This window comes from Vidua macroura, chromosome 1 (assembly GCF_024509145.1).
Source record: "Vidua macroura isolate BioBank_ID:100142 chromosome 1, ASM2450914v1, whole genome shotgun sequence".
In the NCBI taxonomy this organism is placed as follows: domain Eukaryota; kingdom Metazoa; phylum Chordata; class Aves; order Passeriformes; family Viduidae; genus Vidua; species Vidua macroura.
Genome location: NC_071571.1, coordinates 154,145,905 through 154,166,705, shown reverse-complemented (window position 1 = coordinate 154,166,705; position 20,801 = coordinate 154,145,905). Strand labels below are relative to the sequence as shown.

Genomic DNA, 20,801 nt, shown 5'->3' with positions numbered 1-20,801 from the left:
TTAATAAAGTTCGATTCATTCTTTGCCTTCTGAACTTGGAGTCATTTTCATTCCCGTCCCTGCCGCAACAGCGACAGTCGTTGACACGGAAACCAAGAAAGAAAGAAGGATAAATAAGAGAAACCTGCAGCTGCCTATTCCAATGAGCACTTTGTTTGTCTCTTGTGACCAATGAGTAAAGTGTAAACTTATGAGTTTTGTAAGAATGTATAAAAAGCATGCATGCTATGCTAAAAACAGTTTGAAGCCTTCTGAAAACTGAGTGTGCTGCTTTGTATTGTCTCTGTCTCAACTACAACAGTCCATCTCTCCTTGGAGATGTGATTGTGTCCCCAGGCATCCCCCATCCAACACCCTGCAGGCCTGTTCTGACTCCTCTCTGTGCAAACAAAATTCCCTAAGAGGTGACATATCTGGGAACATGGGTGAAGAATGAAGTGGGATGCGCTTTGAAGTGCTATTTCACATGTTATTCTCATATTCCCAATTTAATCTGAACCAATCCTGTGCCAGTGTTGCTATTATTTTGTCTGTGACTGTAACCAGGACTGACAGCAGCAGTACTGCTCCAGTCCTCACCCAGTGCTCTACAGGGGCTCCTGAGAGCTGAACATATAACCAAACCTGTGTTCCTGGTGAAACAAAGGAGTCAGCAAGGAAAGGGTGAAATCTGTGAGCACATGGGAAGCAGGGATAGTGGGAAAGAGTCAGGCTTTGAGAAGAGCAAATCCTGCCTCATTGACCTGCTGATGCACTGCAAGAAAAACCACGGGCACATGAAGGAAGAGGCCTGGCAGGCATCACTCCTAGAATTCCAAACAGCCCTTAACAAGGTCTGAACCCAGCCACAGGTGTCAGAGGAGTCAGGTTCAGCAGCTCCAAGAGAAGTCAGGAAGCAGAAAGGGCTCTGCAGGGATGACCTCTCCAGCATCCCTATTCCCATGAGTGTGGATGTGCAGGACTGTGAGGAATGGGCTGCAGCCAGTGGCCAGCCTGTGTGCTGTCCCTGAATGGCATGAGCTGATGTCACCATTGGAATGGGAACGTGGGATCAAAGGACACCGGCCTGAGCGCAGCAGAGCAGCTCTGAGTGGCCCAGCAACCACACATTGTCCCACCAGCACCTTCCCAGTAATGGCTGGCTTTCTGCAATGCCAGCATCCTCCCAGGAGGACTCATTAAAGCCAGGGTGAACCCAGCAATTTCAAAAGCTGACTGGGATAAAGGTTTGAGGCTTTTACATGCCCTCAGTTGGCTCCAGCAGCAGCACATCCAGTACAAACAGCCCTTCACACATCTCTGTCCTATGCCCTTATTTTACAAATCCATCGTGTACATCTGGACTCACATCAAAATCCTTCACCTTAATCCCAATAACCAACAGCTCAGGAGCACCCAGAGCAGCTCTCCTGGGACTCTACCTTGGAGATGAAGACACCTGGCTCATGAATCCCAAAGGGATGGCTGGAATGGTCACTGCCTCCGACGATGCTGAGGCCCAGGGGACCACCTGCTTTCACCAGGTGAATTTCCTTAAGGGAACAAGAAGCAGTGTCAAAGGCAATGAAGGATATCACATACAGACCACAAATACTGACAAACACTGACAAACATGGAGTCAGGGGCGTTTTGCATGGGTAAGCACGAAGTGAACACTCATGGGACGAGGGGGTTCCCCATGTGGGACTCTGCAACCTGGAGAAGAGCTGGAAGGGGGCTCCAAGAGAGCTGGAGAGGGATTTTGGACAAGGGCCTGGAGGGACACAACGGGGAACAGGTTTCCCCTGAGAGTGGGCAGGGTTAGATGGGATACTGGGGAGAAATCCTTCCCTGTGAGGGTGGGGAGGCCCTGGTAACGGCTGCCCCAAGAAGCTGTGGTTGCTCCATCCCTGGAAGTTTTCAAGGCCAGGCTGGACAGGGCTTGAAGCAATCTGGGCTAGCGGAACATGTCCCTGCCCATGGCAGGGGGTGGGTCTGGATGGGCTTTCAGGTCCCTTCCACCCCAAGCCCAAGCCTTTCTAGGATGACACCTCCAGGCCCCAGTAACCCAGCAGGCCAGTCCCCATTGCAACACCCATCTTTCAGGATTGCACCATCCCCCCCAAAGCCAAGCTCACCTCGACAGGGTACTGATCCTCCAGCCCTTTGGACAGGTGGTTCCTGGGCGGCGCCGGCGTCTCCTCGGGCTCGGGCAGGCTGTCCCCGGGGCCGGGGGGCGGCGGGGAGTGCATGCGCCCGCGGGGCGAGCCTCCCTCGGGCTGCTCGGCGCCCTCTCTCTCTACCAGCAGCACGATGGTGGGGGAGGCCGCGGTAAGCAGCGCTACGGCCTGATCATGCCTGGCTTCTGTCATGTCTACCCCATTGATCTAGAACGACCGGCAAACTCGGCGTCAGAGCGGCCCCGCGGCGCTCGGGGAGCCCTGGGCAGCCCTGCCCTGCTGGCACCTCTCAAACGCCTGTGCCCCAAAGCACCTCGCACCGAGCAAAGGGACACAGGCACCTGCGCATTCCCACTGATCCCAATTCTCCTCCTCCTCAGCTTTCCTGGCCCTTTCCCCATTCCCTGCACAGCTGGCGCCCTGCAGCACCACTGACACGGTGCTCCAGGGGACCACGCCGGCCAGGGGTGACGTTCCACCTCCCACAGCCAAACGTCTCCACATGGGAGAAGCAAAACCAGTGATTTCCAGCAGCAATGCCACAGCACAGGCACGTGCAGAAGCACCTGATGCCGTGTCACTGAGCCACCTGCCCTCATCAGTCACCCAAAGCCCCCAGACTGCTGTGGGCACGGTTTGATGGCTGACAGGATCTGACAGCGGCTGGTCACTGTGCCACTGGCTGCCCCTGCTGGCCAAGGTCATGGTAGCCAGCTCTAAGGCATTAAAAGTGACCCCAGGTACAGAGAGATTTGAAAGAACAGAGAGCCTTTCCTATAAAATTAAGATTTAAAACTGTCCCCCTAGAAACTCAAAGGACCAGAAAGGACATGACTGTTTTCCATGGATGTACAAGGGGCAGAATCCTGAAGAGAGCCACAGAACACAGCTAGAACAACAAAACTAGACAGGAAAAAGCTGAAGCTGAAAATTAAAAGGTTTCTCAGTCATTAGGTTCTGGAAAAGCTTTCCAAGATGAACAAAGAGGACATGAAAAAAGGAGCTGCCAAGATGGGCTTTGATCAGCTCATGAAATAACAATGTGACTGTAACAGTCACAGCAACTGGGCTTTGTAGGCCAACTCCCTACTGCCTAATTCCCAGAAATATTATTGTTACTCCCCAGCTCCTTCCCAGAGAGCAGTTTCTGGACTAAGCTGACATGCAGGGCTTTGTCCCGGCCCCCCGTGACCCTCCCAGCACCCACCCCACTGCCCTGTCCCACCCACGGCTGTGCGTACTGCTCTCCTTAGGACAGCGAGGGAGAAGCACAGCCCTGCACTGTCCGGGAGCCCCACAGTGTCACCTCTGCCAAGAGCACTGTCCCCAAAGGACACCTCTGGCACCAACCAGAAGGATGTCACGGCAGCAGCTGGCACGTGCCCGCAGGAAGAGGAAGGATGAGAGGGACCTGGGCAATGGCTGCTGAGCACAGGACAGGGCACCAAGCAGGAAAGGTGACAAATGAACCACACAGGTGCACAGCCCCTAACGGAGTGCAGGTAACAGACACACGGCTCAGACACTCCCGTGTGGATCCTCAAAGAGTCACCAAAAGCAATCACACAAAGGAATCACCGCGTTAGAGAAGCGTGACCAAACCTGGCAACCAATCTGCAGAAGAAATGGAGATTGTAAGGGGTTGTCTCAGCACATCTCCTGTAGGAAAGGGCCAAGTGGCTGCAGGAAGCTTGAAGGAGGTGTTGTGGGAATATGCAGCACTTATTATGGGACGTTTAGCAGAACAGAAAAAGGACTGGAGGTGAGGAACAAGCACGGGGAAATACAGGGGAGAACAAGAGGCTGCTGGTCAGTGCTGGTCTGGCCAAGCCCTGGGTCTGAGTGCACATCTGCTCTGCCTTCTCCCCACACGCTCTATTTACTGGGCCAACTCACTCTGTTCTGGGTACATGTGGAGAGCTGCTGGTAAAACTCAAGCTGGACTAGGCAGCAAGTAGGAATCCAAAACATGGGAAGACTCAAGAGGTGGCCCAGGAGCTGGGTGAAAGGCTTGGGTCTGACCAAAGAGCTTGGAAGACCTCGCTGCTGGAGCAGAGGCTGGAGAGCTGCAGGCAGGAGCGCTGACTGGGGTGAGCGAGGGACGGCGTGTGCCATTCCCCCAGCAAGCTGAAGCCTGAGGAGCCAGAGGGCAGCACCAGGGAGAAGCTGGCTGTGCTCCTGCCCTCTGAGCACCACCTGTGCTCAGGTGTACACCTGTAAGGGCACTGCCCCCCTCCTGCCCCTGCCATCTGGGACCAGCTGTGTCTGCACCGTGTCCCACGCCTGGAGGCTGCACTTTCCCCTGCTGATGGCTGCAGCTGGGAGCAGGGAAAGCAGCAGCCGTGAGTCCAGGGGACTGGGAAGGGAGGATTCCTTGGCTCCTCTGATGGTTAACAAAGGCAACACGCAGGAGAGACTTGGCTCTTTGGTTCTATCACCACATCAAGGCCAAACTGCTCACTGAGAGGGAACAAGACGATCTTTAAGGTCCCTTCCAAGCCTTGCTCTGACTCTGGACACTGCAATGATACTGCACGCACAGACCTGCTGCAGCACAGCCCATTCTTGTTCCTCACGTCCCCTCTGCTGTTTTCCTGCCCCTCAGAGGATGAGGGTGGTCAGATGGGGTCAGACCAGAAGGGCACAGCGGTGCCTCCCAGAGCAAGGACCAGGGCACAGGACTCCAGGAGTCAGAGCTGTCTCAAATGTAACAGCCCTTGGAGCATTTCACCCAGTAACTCTCCACCACCTGGCAATCCTGGTGGCTGCCCAGCTTTTGGGGCAGCTAATTTTCCATGGCCTTTATCTAGCTAGAGAGCAAAGCAAGCCATGCAGTATGGCTCTCCGAGTGCTATGGGGAAGGGACAGTGTCTGTCCTTTCCCTGCTCCACATGTTTCTCTCTGTGCCAGGGAATTATATTATCCTGGGAAATCTCCAAGGGGTCACACTGCATCATTAGGACTCCACGTGTCACCCACCACTATCCTACCTCTCCCCACAGTCAGTTTTCTTCCAAGTCCCATCCCAAAAAAATCAGCTGCCCTTAGCAACTGCTTCCAGTCCTGCACCCTCCCTGTTGGATTCCCATCCCACAACTCCAGCTCTCCAGCACCCCCTCAGCAGGTTCCTATCCAGTGTCTTTCCCCCCAAAATGACTCCCAAGAGACACAGGAACACAGGGAAGCTGGGGAATGAGTGACAGGCACTGGGGCATGTTGAGGGGTGCTAACTTTGGGGAGACCTAGCTGGGCTCTTTAATCCATGTGCTCAAAGCTCCCCTAAGAAAGTCAAAGGAGCGATCCCAGTTCTTCTCCTGATGAGAAGTCCAGGAGGATTTAGAGCACAGGGGAAGAGCAGGAAGCTGTGCTGTATTTATTAAAAAACCAGAATTCTTTGGCAAAGTGAGAGCTGAGCATGACCAGGAGAGCTTTGGAAATGGGCCCTGTACCCAGCGAGGGTCCTCCCCTTCCCCATGCAGATACAGGCACCATATCCTAGAAACCATGGCATCGTGGAAGCTTTCCAATAAAAATGGGCAATTGCTGCTTCCAAAGAGTGTGGTAAACAGGCTTGGAAGTCGTGGGGGTGTTCTCCTGAAAGGTGACATGTTCCTGCACTCCTCAGAGGTGAGCATGGGATCTGAGCTTCAGCTGGTGCTCAGCACCAAACCTCTAAGATAGTCACACACACCTCAGCACAGGGAACTGAGGGGACCCCACTGGGGGTGTCAGGAATAATGACAGCAATGCCTCAGCCACATCAAAATCCAGCAAAATCCCAACTTTGTAAGCCCTGAACTCACACATCCCATAAGGAATCCACTGCAAGCTATTACCAGGGAATTAGATCTGCTTTTCCTGTGAAGCTGCCCATGTATATAAATAGAGCTGCTGAAGCAGGGTGAAGGCAGGTTTGACTTTTGAATCTGTTCTAAGATTTTGTGTCTCCTTTTTCCACAGGTCGAGCAAACCAACCCCAAATGATGGGCCTCGGAACTGCCTCCGTACCATGGAGCATCAAAACATGAGCAAATCCAAAATAATCCAGTCTATCTGGCATTAATCAGGGTCAGGGCTTGATTTTGGGCAGTGGGGAGCACTAGAAGGGAGTGAGAGATGCCATACCAGTTCAAGCTTCCTGCCAAGACACCAGTGTCAGACCTGGGCCCAAGCTCCACTAAAACGTTGTGCCTGAGCAAATACAACACAGCCCCCGGCCAGGGATAGAGCAGACAGAAGCCAGCACTGACGAGGCTGTATCAGTGTTTACTCACGCCAGCGCTGTGGTAATGCGTGCTCTTACCACAGCAGCTGGGCCAGAAACCCACCACCAGCACCAGGACCTGCAGGTTTCCCAGGCAGCATGCGAGCTGGGGAGAGGCTCCCGCAGGAGGGGAGTGAGGACCAGGAGGCACAGACACAGGTGAGAGCAGTGAGATCCGCAGGGACAGGATGGGAGGCTGAGGGCAGAGCTCCACGTGAAGCAGGGAAGCACTGAGGTATCCCTGCCCAGCTCCACAGCACCCCTGGGCAGCTCCTTCTGCTGCAGCCCACCCCCCCTGTGCCCCAAGGGCTCCCCCCTCCCCGTGGCTGAGCCCCCCAGGCTCCAGAGGGACACCAGGCTGGGCAGTGCTGCCGTGTCCCCTCCCTCCACGCCGTTCCTGGGGAAAGCACTTGCATAAAGCATTTGGGGAAAGGGGAGGTGTAACTGCACCCACCACCAGACAGGGGAGGACCACCCAAATTAAACGCTCTCCCAGAAGGCTCAGGAGCTGACAAAAGGACTCCCAAAATGCAGCTCCAGTAACAGAGAAGCAGCCCCTGCATGAGGAAGGGCGTTGAGCCGAGCCAGCCTTCCTTGCACCCACACTCACCGAGATGACTCGGTCTCCGACGCGCAGGATCCCGTCCCGGTGGGCTGCTCCACCCTCCGCAATCCGGGAGATGAAGATCCCCTGCAGCACAGTCAGGGAGGTCACAGCAGCCTGGGCTGTCCCCACCTGAGCCTGGCTCTCCAAACCCGTTCCCAGACACGTCTCAGACCTCTCCCCTCCACAGACCTTTCCCCTGCCCTGCCGCTTCCCGTTCGTTCCCCGCTCCACACAAACCCTCTGCTCACAGAGCCCCTGGCAGCAAAGTCCTCCCGTGGCCCAGAGCTGGGAATCTGTGCCAAGAGGGCAGCAGCAGGATTAGATATCACTGTCAGGGATTGGGAGCCCCAGCCATCCTCCTTCTATAAAAAAGAGGGAGAGGGACTTTGGACAAGGGCCTGCAGTGACAGCATAAGGGGGAATGGCTTCCCACTGCCAGAGGGCAGGGATGGATGGGATCTTGGGAAGGAACTGTTCCCTCTGAGGGCGGTTTGGCCCTAGCACAGGTTGCCCAGAGAAGCTGTGGCTGCCCCTGGATCCCTGCAAGTGTTGAAGGCCACGGTGGGCAGGACTTGGAGCAACCTGGGACAGTGGAACCTGGCCACGACAAGGTGAGCTTCAAGGTTCCTCCAAACACAAACCATGCTAGAACTCCGCGATTCCCTGACTTAAGAGCACCTGGCTCTCAGAGACCACCCGGCCCACCAGCCCAGGGCCAGGCTGCACTGCTGCACGCCCAGGGATGAATGAGCCCCAGGGGATCAGACTGACCGTGTCCCCAGCCCGGTAAGGAGTGGAGCCCTTGCCACCAGCGATGCTGAAGCCGAGGCCCTTCTCGTTGCGCATGAGGCAGGTGGAGAACCGCTCGGTGGCCGGGGCTGCCTCGGGGCCCTCGGGGAAGCGCAGCCCCCCGCGCCGCTCCCGGGGGCTGTAGTCGTCCTCGGGCCGCAGGGGGGTGACGGTGATGGCGTTCTCGGGCTCCACCATCCGCTCCCGCAGCACCGTCATGGACACGGAGCTGCCCGAGCCCCGCAGCGCCTCCACGGCCACGTGGTGCTCGGCACAGTGCAGGGACACTCCGTTCACCTGGGCACGGAGAGCGACAGCCTGCCCTGGCACAGAGCCCGACACACACCGAGCCGAACCTCACACCCAGTGTCCCCTCACACACAGCCCAACCTGCACAGAGCCTGACACACACCGAGCCCAACCTCACACCCAGTGTCCCCTCACACACCGAGCCCAACCTCACACCCAGTGTCCCCTCACACACAGCCCAACCTGCAGAGCCCAACCTGCACAGAGCCCAACCTCACACCCAGTGTCCCCTCACACACCGAGCCCAACCTCACACCCAGTGTCCCCTCACACACCGAGCCCAACCTCACACCCAGTGTCCCCTCACACACCAAGCCCAACCTGCACAGAGCCCAACAAACACCGAGCCCAACCTCACACCCAGTGTCCCCTCACACACAGCCTGACACACACCGAGCCCAACCTCACACCCAGTGTCCCCTCACACACAGCCCAACCTGCACACAGCCTGACACACACCGAGCCGCGACCCCACACCCGGTGTCCCCTCACACACAGCCCGACACACATCGAGTCCAACCTCACACCCGGTGTCCCCTCACACACAGCCTAAACTGCACAGAGCCTGACACACACCGAGCCCAACCTCACACCCAGTGTCCCCTCACACAGAGCCCAACCTGCACAGAGCCCAATCTCACACCCAGTGTCCCCTCACACACAGCCCAACCTGCACAGAGCCCAACCTGCACAGAGCCCAATCTCACACCCAGTGTCCCCTCACACCCAGTGTCCCCTCACAACCAGCCCCAACCTCACACCCAGCCTCCCCCTGCACCCAGCCCAATCTACACACAGCCTCAACCTCACACCCAGTGTTCCCTCACACAGCCCCAACCTCAAACCCAGTGCTCCCTCACATCCAGCCCCAACCTCACACCCAGTGCTCCCTCACACAGCCCCAACCTCACACCCAGTGCTCCCTCACACAGCCCCAACCTCACACCCAGTGCTCCCTCACACAGCCCCAACCTCACACCCAGTGCTCCCTCACACAGCCCCAGTCTCACACCCATCCCAATCCCAACCACTGCTGCCTGAGGGAAGTGGCTCAGCCCCTCACACCCCACCTGGGCCCTGCTCCCACTGGTGTGTCCAGACCTCTGGGAGGTTTTCCTGCATTCCCACAGCACCTGCTACCTGTCCCAGGCCAGGGCAACCAAGGAAAGGGCCTTTCAGAGGAATTCCTTCCCCACAGGGAGTCCTGAATTCCCTACACCTCTATCATCCCAGACAGATAACCCCCCCACAGAACCATCTCCACCAACAAAATTCAGCAAAATTCAACACAACTCAGGTCGACCCCTGTTCATCTTCCAGAAGGGACACGCACCTGCTCACACCCCTGGAACACCCAGAGCTGTCAGTGTGACAATCCCTTGGTGTGGGAATGTCACAGAGCAGATCATCTCGAGTATGGCACGTAAGGGAGAACCAGAGGATCAGGCCCAGGCAGCCTGGGCTGGATGGGGCTTGGAGCAGCCTGGGCTAGTGGAAGGTGTTCCTGCCCATGGCAGGGAGTGAAACGAGATGAGTGTTAAGGTTCCTTCCCACCCAAACAATTCCCATGGCTGGCTCCCTGGGTAAGAAGTTATTTTACAAGGTTAACTTTTGCTCTGCCCAGGTGTGTATTCTTGTATTGTATTTCTTCCCACCTGGGCCACACAACACTTCAGAGCTGGGCCAGAGTAAATGCAGGAGCTTATAAAGCAACAAAAGATTCATGGTAACGTAAATTAAACAAATATCTCTGAGTCAAAGGGATTTTGTTTAGCTCTTACATGTCTCCCAGTGCTTCATTTGGTCTAAAACATGTGCGATGCAAATCCATTCCCAATCATCTCACACCCCCACTCCAAGCTATCAGAAGCATTTGCTTCGTCAGGAGTCAATCCTTACCTCCAGGAGCTTGTCACCAACACGGACCCCTGCCCGAGCTGCAGGACCCTCCTCAGACACGCGGGAAATGAAGATGCCCTGGAAACAAAACCCTCTGTTCTATGGAGAGCCTGTTCCTTACCCCTTGGGAGTGCAGACCCAGTGCTGAGCCCCTCAGCTCCAGTCCTGCCAGTCCTGAACCCAGAATGAGGGGACATGGCAGCTCAGGAGCTGGGAAGGGGGAACAGAGACCCCACTGCAGGGCTACCCCAAGGTGATGAGGGGGACAGAAACCCCACGGCAGGGCTGCCCCCAGTGAGACACAAGACCAGGGAATGACACCTTACCCCTCTTCCAGTGGAACTGGCATCACACGATGCAGCTGATGCCACCAGGTGGAGAACAACCCCACACCCCTGTGCCCCACAGCTGGGGAGGAACCCCCTGCTCCCGTGGCTGCTCCAGGTCAGACCATCCTGGCACAGGGCAGGAGTCTGCTCCACCCCACCAACCTCCCCTCTGGGGGGATTCAGGGCTGCTCCCACGCAAGGACACCCCACCTGCAGCCGGGGAGACCCAGTCCCCAAAAGGAGCTGTCTCAGCAGGGCAGGGCCCAGGCCTTACCTCGTCGTCCCCCTTGTAGGGCGTGGAGCCCTTGCCCCCAGCGATGCTGATGCCCAGCCCCCCCGTCTGCCGCACGATGGTCAGGGTCAGCTGCAAGCAGAAGGGACAGGGGCACGGGTCAGGGCACCGGGAGCAGGGGACGGCTCTCTTCATGAGAAACAGCAACTGCCGGCCACCTCCTGGCACTGGGGGAGCTGTGGCACCTGTGGGACACCCTAGGGGAGCCATGGCACCTGTGGGACATGCTGGGTGAGCTGTGACACCTGTGGGTGAGCCGTGGCACCTGTGGGACATGCTGGGTGAGCTGTGACACCTGTGGGACACCCTGGGGGAGCCATGGCACCTGTGGGACACCCTGGGGGAGCCATGGCACCTGTGGGTGAGCCGTGGCACCTGTGGGATACCCTGGGTGAGCTGTGACACCTGTGGGACACCCTGGGGGAGCTGTGACACCTGTGGGACATGCTGGGTGAGCTGTGACACCTGTGGGTGAGCCGTGGCACCTGTGGGATACCCTGGGGGAGCTGTGACACCTGTGGGTGAGCCGTGGCACCTGTGGGACACCCTGGGGGAGCCATGGCACCTGTGGGTGAGCTGTGGCACCTGTGGGACACACTGGGGGACCTGTGGCACCTGTGGGACATGCTGGGGGAGCTGTGACACCTGTGGGTGAACCGTGGCACCTGTGGGACATACTGGGGGACCTGTGGCACCTGTGGGTGAGCCGTGGCACTCATGCCTCAGAGGCAGCACCACCACAAGGCATGGAACACACAAATCCCTGCCCACAGCTGAGCCCTGACCCAACAGTCAGCCTGCCCACAGTGGACACAGCAGAGGGGATTCCACCACGAGGCAAAGTGGGCAGCCACGGACTGGAACTGGATCACAGAACGGGGACAGCATTCACACCACAGCCTGGCTCTGCCATGGGGCTCCCTTTGAGTGTAATTCCAGCAGCCACTGGAGGATTCCAGGTCACCCCAGCATAGTGTGCAGTGACAAGGATGGCACCTTGTCCAGAAGACTCTGGATGGACACTTGGCTTTGTTGTATTGATGGAAATCAACACACAACTCCAAAAACCCCGTCTGCTCTGCTCCAGCTGCTCAGGATCACAGCTGAGCAAGCCACAAGTCTTCTCCTACCTCCCACCTCCACATAGCCAATCACGCCCACTGCCAACAGCTGATCTGGCTGGAGCTGAAGCTCTTTCTTTTAAGGACACCAGCATGAACCATTCCCAATGCCACAGTCACAAGAAGGAAGACAGGGAGCATGTGGTAGGACACAGGGAAAGGAACAGGACAGATGGACTCTCTCAGGGCCAAGGACTAAGGAGCTGGTGAGCTAAGTGACAAAAATGAGCACAGACTCCTCTAGAGAACCAAACTGGCCGTCCTCCATGTCACCTCTTTGGAAACAAAGCCCAGGATGGAGAGAGGCTGCTGCAGAGATGTCAAGTGCCACTGTCAGCTCCACATGGCCACAGCATGGGCAGCAAAGGAAGCAGGAGATTCCTTAACACTTCCCTTCCAACCCTCTTTCACTTCTGCAACGACAGAACCAATGGCTTGTGGAGCTCCATATTCTGCTAAGGTCAAAACAGAAACCAAACCAGAAACCCCCTGCAGGAAATGTGAAACAAGCTGAGGTGCTCTGCTCTGCCAGTTCCTGCCAGATCCACCCACAGCCCATCTCAGATGATCTGATCTCACCAAAACTCGCTGCTTCTCCCTCTGCAGAAAGGACAAACCTTCATGGAGAACTCATCACAGTTCCTCAGCAGGGGTCCAGCCCTGCAGGAAAAGTGCTGTGGTGCCAGGGGGAAAGTGGGGAAATTGGAAAAGCTGCCACACTTTGAGCTGCCATCCTTTGCCCTGGCTCCCACTGGGAACCCGCTCACCATCAGTGGCACCAACCACGAGCCAGGGAAGCAGTTCCACCTCGTGACCTCAGCCCTGCCTGTGCCTCTTTGGGGACACCCCAAACATGAACGGGGCCACCTCAACCCAGCTCTCATATGGCTTTTGGTGTAACTGTCTTTTAAAATGGAACCATGGAATGGCTTGGGTGCAAGGGACCTTAAAGCTCACCCACCCACCCTTGTCTGTTAACAGACTCACTTGCTCCTGCAAGAATTCCCAGCTCTCAGAAGTAACTGCACACCTGGACAGACTCACTTTCAGGTAGCAGCCAGAGACATCTGGGTGCTGCCCAACAGATTTGGGGCAGTCCAAATTTGCTGCTGTGCCGTGCAACTCATCATTGAGGATTCCTGCAGCCTGCCAGGGGCACGGCAGACACCAACCATTGCACCCACAGGACTCATGGGACAAAGCTCAGAGCTGCTGAAAGACAAAGTTCTTCCTGCAAACACACCCACAGGAGTGGGGCTCAAGGGCTTCACATCTTCTCCAGAAGATAGAAAGGCATCAATTTATAAATGGCTGTACATGTGGATGCACACAGCTGGGGTCAGTCTGGGGCCTCTCAGAACCAGAACGACATTGTGGGGCATCAGCAAGTGCAGACACAGGAACAGAGCTGGGGAAAGGTCTGGAGCAGCAGGAGCAACTGAGGCAGCTTGAGGGGGCTCAGCCTGGAGAAAAGGAGGCTCAGGAGGGACCTTCTCAGTCTCTACAACTCCCTGACAGGAAGGTGGAACAAGGTGGGGGTCAGGCTTTGCTCCCAGGGAACAAGGGACAGGACAAGGGCCAACAGTCTCAAGTTGTGCCAGGAGTGGTTTAGATGGGATGCTGGGAAAATTCCTTCCTGTAAATGGCTGTCCAGCCCTGACATGGATTGCTCAGGACAGCTGTGGAGTCCTCATATCTGGAAGTGTTCAAAACACATGTGGATATGGCACCTGAGGACACGGTTTAGTGATGAACACAGTGGTGCTGCTGGGTTGATGGTTAGACTTGCTGATCTTCAAGGTCTTTTCCAACCTTACTGATTCCCTGACTCTCAGTATCCAATCCTGGCATTTACATGTCCCAAAAGATTTATTTGAGACTGTCATACTGACACAGGAAATGCACTCTGCAATAAATAATTTGGATTTTTGTTGGGACACGCATGTGACGAGGGACAGGTGCCACGTGAAGGTGAGGGATCCCACTTTAACAGCAGCTGAAGAATCCATTAAATGTCATCAATAGCCTTTTCAAAAATCAAAAGGGCTGGACAACTTGTGTTCAAGAGTCTCAACATTTGCCTGAGATCTCTGAGGTGCTTATAGAGCATTTCCAAATTCTGGGCTTTTTGTACCCTGTGACCCCTTACACTGTGCTGATGGACTGAGAAACTACACAGAAGGATGCCTGTGACCATCAGCTCCTCACCCAGACACCATCCCAGGAGCAACTGAGGAACACATGTGGCTCTTAGCAGGCACACAAATGGCTCTCATGAGGAACAGCTGGATTCTATGAAAACCAGGTCTCTCAAAACCCAAACTATTTCATTCTGAGAAGACTCCAGCCTCAGCTGATGAAGTGAAGGTTCACAGACTTGTGCAAAACACAGAACCTGTGCTCCAAGAGCTGGCACTGGCCTCAGCCAAGGCTGGTACAGGTGTGTGGTGTACAAGCCAAGAACCAGGTAAGAGCCATCCGGAGAGAAACAAGAATCTGGGTTCTGTCAAGATCTGTCAGGCGTGGCTTTCCTCTAAAGCAGACAGAATTTAAATAATTCTATATGAGGGGAGGCTGGGAGCCTTCCAATTCAGGAGGGGGAGATAGACCCTTTTTATCTTTTCATGCCATTAATAACTTTATAGGAGATGATTATTCCCTGTTTGTAATCACAAAAGAATTAGGGATATTCAATGGAACTCAGTAAGATACCAAATGAAATATCAGTGGCAGGCTTAAAAAGTGTTTTTTGATATAAAGCTCAAGTAAATTAATAATTGATTGCCACTAGATTCTGTGGGACTGAAATGTATAAAAGGAATGGGAGAGGATCAGACAAAACCATGGATGGCATCTCCACGGTGCCTTATACATGGGCATGAACAGCCCAGAAATCTTGATCCACAGAGTGCCAGGAGCTGAGCACCCACCAGTGGAAGGATCCCTTTGTCCTGCTGAGGCCGGGGCCCCTCAGCTCCTGTCACTTGGCTCTGACAGGTGGTCAGTCAGTGTCATACAACACAACACATCAGTTTGTAACTGTCACACTAGAGCCTCAAGGTTTAGGTTGGACATCAGGAAGAATTTCTTCCCAGAAAAGGTCCCCAGGCAGTGGCAGGGGCTGCTCAGGGAGGTGGCAGAGTCACCATCCCTGGAGTTCAAGGAATGACTGGATGTGGCACTCAGTGCTCTGGGCTGGTAACGAGGTGTGGATCAGTCAGAGGTTGAACTTGATGGTCTTGGAGGTCTTTTCTAACCTAAATAACTCTGGGATTCTTCTCACCCTGGGTGCACACAGCTGGGACAGGGAAGAGCAGGAGCTGGAGGCACTGATTCACCAGGAAAGATGAGAAGAGCTAAATCTGTCTGGCTTTGGTCAGTGACAGCTCATAGGGACAAGGAGACAGGCTGAAAATAACAGTGAGCAAAAGGGAGATGGGAGATTGCTGTGTGACTGCTGAGAGCTAAATTAACCCCAGACAGTGGAAAAGGAGCACAAGGGAAAAGCAGCCTTGGCAGGAGAGCAGCCCCTGGGCTGGAGGTTTCCTGGCTCTGATATTATTCCTTCCTCTGTTCCAATGGATGTAGGTCTCAAAGGAAAAGGTATCAGGAGGACAGAGATGGTGGGCACAGGGCAGAGGAGTTTGAGCACTTCACTGACTTCCCACTCAACACCTCCACAAAACCAGTGCAAAGCACAGAACCCCAAATGGGACCTTTGACAGCAGCACTGGGAACAGGGACCTGCCACAGCCCCACTGGGGACAGCAGCATGGGGAACAGGGACAGGGACCTGCCACAGCCCCACTGGGGACAGCAGCACTGGGAACAGGGACAGGGACCTGCCACAGCCCCACTGGGGACAGCAGCATGGGGAACAGGGACAGGGACCTGCCACAGCCCCACTGGGGACAGCAGCACTGGGAACAGGGACAGGGACCTGCCACAGCCCCACTGGGGACAGAGGGACTGGGAGCAGATGGGACAGGGACCTGCCATGCTCAGGGTGCTGCTCTGCTCCTGCACATCCCTTCCTCAGGAGACTTGAGGACAGTGACCACATTTCCCAAATGGGAGAAGGAAGCAAGGATGCTTTTTAAAAACATGGAATATGGTTACACTTGAAGCATCAATAAAAGCCAAGGTTCCCACAGCTACGTGAATATTCACACATGACACGAGACCCCTCTCTGACAGCTGTGTGCCAGGGCTATAGATACAGACCCACATCAGAGTGCTGCTATGTGTCTATATAAAGGCCTGATTTCATCTTGGTGCATGGAAGAGATGTTTGCACTGACAACAATCCTTCACTGTGACAAACTCCACAGGGAGGTGCTGAGTCACATCCCTGGATGTGACAGGCTGGGTGCTGAGAGCCTCACCAAGGCTCCTTCCCCTCAAAACCTTGGGCCTTTCAAGGCCCCTTCAGCCTGGGCTGCTTTATGATTCCAGGATTAGTTATTTCATTAATGAACTACACAAAATGGGATTCCAGGATTAGTTATTTCATTAATGAACCACACAAAGTGGGACTTAGGAAGCTGGCATTTTCTTCTTATCACAGTTGGGAGCCAGCTTTGTCAGGGGCACAGAGATAGAAAAAGAAGGGAATCCTGCTAGGATCTGGCCTGGCCAAACTACAGAGTGCAGCAGGACAGGGTCTCTCTGGAAATCAAAACACTCAAATGCTTAAAGAGAAGCAAAAAGCATTGTCCAAAGCTACCAATCCTCAAACCATTACAGAACCAGAAACAGGATGAAAACCTACACCCAGGTTCAGCTGGAACAGGTAACACTAGAACACATTCCATTTCATCTCTTCAGCAGCACAGAATTTTTATTCCTGTTCTTACTGACCCTTCTTGTGTGGTGAATCCCTTGGAACAGCCATTTTTCTTCACTATATTTTCCACTATAAAATTCCACTGGAGACTCTTCTCAGCCCAGCAATTTCAGACTGTTCTAAAGGTCCTTTTACCCATCATTTTAATACACAATTACAAGACTATAAAGACTGGGGAGTTTACAACTCTCCTAAAACCTACTTCAACACTATGCTGCTAAGGGCAGGCCTTGAGGAGGAGAGCATTTATCCATGGAACAGTGGAACACATGGAAAACTTCCATTAAACCTGGCATCACCTGCCTCAGAACAAACAGGCAGAGACATCTCTAAGTGCACCTTGTTTGGAGGCCAAAGCTCCCCAAGTCCTGAAGGATACAGGAAGAAAAGCTAAAGGTGTAATAAAGGTATGAACAAAGAAAAATTCCCATCCAGGAACAGGAACTGCCATATCTGAAGTGGAAAAAGAAGTATGAGATTTAGTGATTAAGGTCTGGATACACTCTCATGTTGCCTATGGTCACCAAACCTGGGCTCAGGTAGATCAGCTGAAAGAAAAGGCAGGGAATAAATGGAAATCCCTCTTACCAGAGAACACCAGAAATATTTGGTTTCTCTAATCCAGCAAAAGGAAGGCTGGAAGAAGTCAGGACTGGTCTCCATAGAATTAAACCAAAGACAAGCAGGCAATGGGTCAGCCAGCAGGGAAGAGACTGCACAAGATAAAATACAATGAAGACAATGATCTAACAAATGACAGATTAAAAATAAGTTTTCTAATTCCTCCAGAAGCAGAAATATGGAGTAGTTTTGGGGTTCTCCCTGGAGGAGGAATCTGTGTGTCTCACACACTGCATAACAGGATGAAACAAGCTATATTTAATGAAAAGTTTGACCGACTTACTAACCAGAGCATAGAGTTGAGTTGCCAGTCGTGGTAGGAGACTTCAGCACCTCCTCCAAATCATCTGTTATCTTCCTTGCAACTCAGCTTTGTTGTTCCTGAGTTGAGCACAGCCCTTTTTCAGCTAAACTGTATCATCCAGAAATGCCAACCTGTCCCAGTCTGGCCTCATTCCAGTGCCCAGGCTGGGGATTGTTTCCCACTGCAATGCCTTGGAACTGGCTGTGAGCTCCTGCTCTCCTCCAGTGACAGGGCACACTGCAGCAAACAGGGACCAGTTTTAAGGCAGGTAAATGCCTCAGCCCCCATAATTTCTATGGGGGTTATTGTAATGCCTGACTCTTGTACATAACCCTGGTCCCAAGCAGCAAAACCCGTCTGTTACACACAGGGCACCTGCCTGAAGCAGCAGGGAGAGCTGGATTTGCTGTAGCACTCTGTTTAAACATCAATTTTCACTCCATCATTCGCTTTCCTGCTGCTTTCTGCTCTCCCTGTGAAGGCCAACGAGATGATTGTGTGGCAGAGCAGAACCAAAATGATCCTGCCCCACTCTTGGAGCAGGCAAAGGGAACCGCAGGTGGGATTGCATTTGTGTGAATCGTTCCACACTTTGCTCCTTGGTCCCCAGAGAACTCTGGATCAGACAAAACTTGCAGCTGAGACAGGGATCAGTGATGAGGAACAAGCAGGAGTCACATGAATCAATCCTCCATCTCTGACACTTTGTGGGTGACTCGTGTCCCAGTCGTGCCTTGACACAGGTCCATGGGTGAGGTTGTACATTCACAGGAAGAGATCACAAACCCACCTCCAAACCAGAGGGTCATGGCCTGGAAAGGTGGCAGAACACTGGCCCCAGCTGCCCAGAGAAGCTGTGGCTGTCCCATCCCTGGAAGTGTTTAAAGTCAGGTTGGACAGGGCAGGGAGCAACCTGGGACAGTGGAAGGTGCCCCTGCCCATGGCAGGGAGTGGCACTGGGTGACAATTAAAAGGTCCCTTCTAATCCAAGCCATTCTATGATTCCATAAAAACACTGAGGACTCTTCAACCCAGTAGGAAAAGGTCATAAAAACATTTTGATGGCAGTAAATTAAAAGCCAGACAAATTAAAGTAGAAAATATGGCGCATTTTTCTTTGCTCAGTAGGAACTTCGATCATCTTTAAAATTAAACAAGAGAAATGGGAGTGTTTATCTTTTTTTAAAACATCAAAAAGACTCCATTCTGTCATATTCCAGTCAAGCCAGGTGAGCAAACCCAGGTGACGTCACCTCTCCTGCACTACACAAGAGGTTTATTAAATTTTTTCAGGTTTGAAATTTATGGGTCACATTGTGGGAAAATCAAATTTGCTACATAAGAATTCCAAGTCTGACAATGCCCTGATGAAGCACACACTCACCCCATAAATGCAAAACCAGAGCAAGGGGAAGAGCTCCACGTGTGCAGCAGCGAGGAGCAGCTCCAGGCAGAGAGGCAGGATGGCTCCCAGCACATCCCAGTGCTCCCAGTCCCTGTGCTGGCCTTTCCACAGCTGAGTCCCTGAGCTCAGGATGGCTCCCAGCACATCCCAGTGCTCCCAGTCCCTGTGCTGGCCTTTCCACAGCTGAGTCCCTGAGCTCAAGATGGCTCCCAGCACATCCCAGTGCTCCCAGTCCCTGTGCTGGCCTTTCCACAGCTGAGTCCCTGAGCTCAGGATGGCTCCCAGCACATCCCAGTGCTCCCAGTCCCTGTGCTGGCCTTTCCACAGCTGAGTCCCTGAGCTCAGGATGGCTCCCAGCACATCCCAGTGCTCCCAGTCCCTGTGCTGGCCTTTCCACAGCTGAGTCCCTGAGCTCAGGATGGCTCCCAGCACATCCCAGTGCCCCCCACTACCTGAGGAGCCTCTCCAAAACTGAACCCTTTGAGCAGGGGATGCTCCAGGACCAGGACCAGGCTGTGCTGCCACATCTGCTGCTGGCAAATAGGAACTGGTGCCAGGCTTGAGGCTGGCATTCCAACACAAATGGTGACATTCCTGAGCAGCTTCCACAGGATGAGGCTCCTTCAAGACTCACTCCTGACTGCAGAGCAACAGGATGTGACACCTGAGCAGCAGCAAAGAAGACATCCAGCACCTCTGGAAACCTTCTCTCCTTCCCAGGGAGTGGAATGGCAGCTCCTTCTGTCCCTGGGCAGAGCGAGGGACAGAATCCTGTCCATATCCCCCAGCAGCAGAAGCTTTGGCAGCACAGAGCCCTCTGCAGCTCCTGGATCTGCAGGGGCTCTGCAGGACACGGGTTACCCAAGGCTGGGCATACCCAAGGATGTGGATGGCACCAGCCTTTGCTACAGCAGAGCAGCCTCGGGCACTGAAACACAATTTGGGACCCTCCTTCGACTGTCCCACAACCATGGGACCCTCCTTCCACTGTTCTGCAACCTTGGGACCCTCCTTCCACCGTTCTGCAACCTTGGACCCTCCTTCCACTGTTCCTACAACCTTGGGACCCTCCTTCCACTGTTCTGCAACCTTGGGACCCTCCTTCCACTGTTCCTGCAACCTTGGGACCCTCCTTCCACTGTCCCGCAAACTTGGGACCCTCCTTCCACTGTTCCTACAACCTGGGGACCCTCCTTCCACTGTTCTGCAACCTTGGGACCCTCCTTCCACTGTTCCTACAACCTGGGGACCCTCCTTCCACTGTTCCTGCAACCTTGGGACCCTCCTTCCACTGTACCACAACCGTGGGACCCTCCTTCCACTGTTCCTGCAACCTTGGGACCCTCCTTCCACTGTCCCACAACCATGGGACCCTCCTTCCACTGTTCCTGCAACCTTGGGACCCTCCTTCCACTGTTCCTGCAACCTTGGGACCCTCCTTCCACTGTCCCGCAAACTTGGGACCCTCCTTCCACTGTTCCTACAACCTTGGGACCCTCCTTCCACTGTCCCACAACCATGGGACCCTCCTTCCACTGTTCCTGCAACCTTGGGACCCTCCTTCCACTGTTCCTACAACCTTGGGACCCTCCTTCCACTGTCCCACAACCATGGGACCCTCCTTCCACTGTTCCTGCAACCTTGGGACCCTCCTTCCACTGTCCCACAACCATGGGACCCTCCTTCCACCGTTCTGCAACCTTGGGACCCTCCTTCCACTGTTCCTGCGACCTTGGGACCCTCCTTCCACTGTCCCGCAAACTTGGGACCCTCCTTCCACTGTTCCTACAACCTTGGGACCCTCCTTCCACTGTCCTGCAACCTTGGGATCCTCCTTCCACTGTCCCACAACCACG

At 54.3% G+C, this 20,801-nt stretch overlaps 1 protein-coding gene across 14 annotated transcripts in view; it reads right to left on the bottom strand.

Annotated features, from left to right (window-relative positions):
- Nucleotides 1-20,801, bottom strand: part of SCRIB (scribble planar cell polarity protein) — a 107,630-nt gene that overhangs the window by 46,022 nt on the left and 40,807 nt on the right. For 13 of the 14 annotated variants that reach the window (XM_053990092.1, XM_053989986.1, XM_053990028.1 and 10 more), the window contains 6 exons: nt 10,631-10,720; nt 10,028-10,105; nt 7,802-8,116; nt 7,034-7,114; nt 2,118-2,366; nt 1,422-1,532 (listed from right to left, as the gene is read on the bottom strand). In XM_053990092.1, the coding sequence (XP_053846067.1) occupies nt 1,422-1,532; nt 2,118-2,366; nt 7,034-7,114; nt 7,802-8,116; nt 10,028-10,105; nt 10,631-10,720 (924 nt within the window). The remainder of the gene's footprint in view (nt 1-1,421; nt 1,533-2,117; nt 2,367-7,033; nt 7,115-7,801; nt 8,117-10,027; nt 10,106-10,630; nt 10,721-20,801) is intronic. The other variant, XM_053990056.1, reaches the window with a different exon arrangement.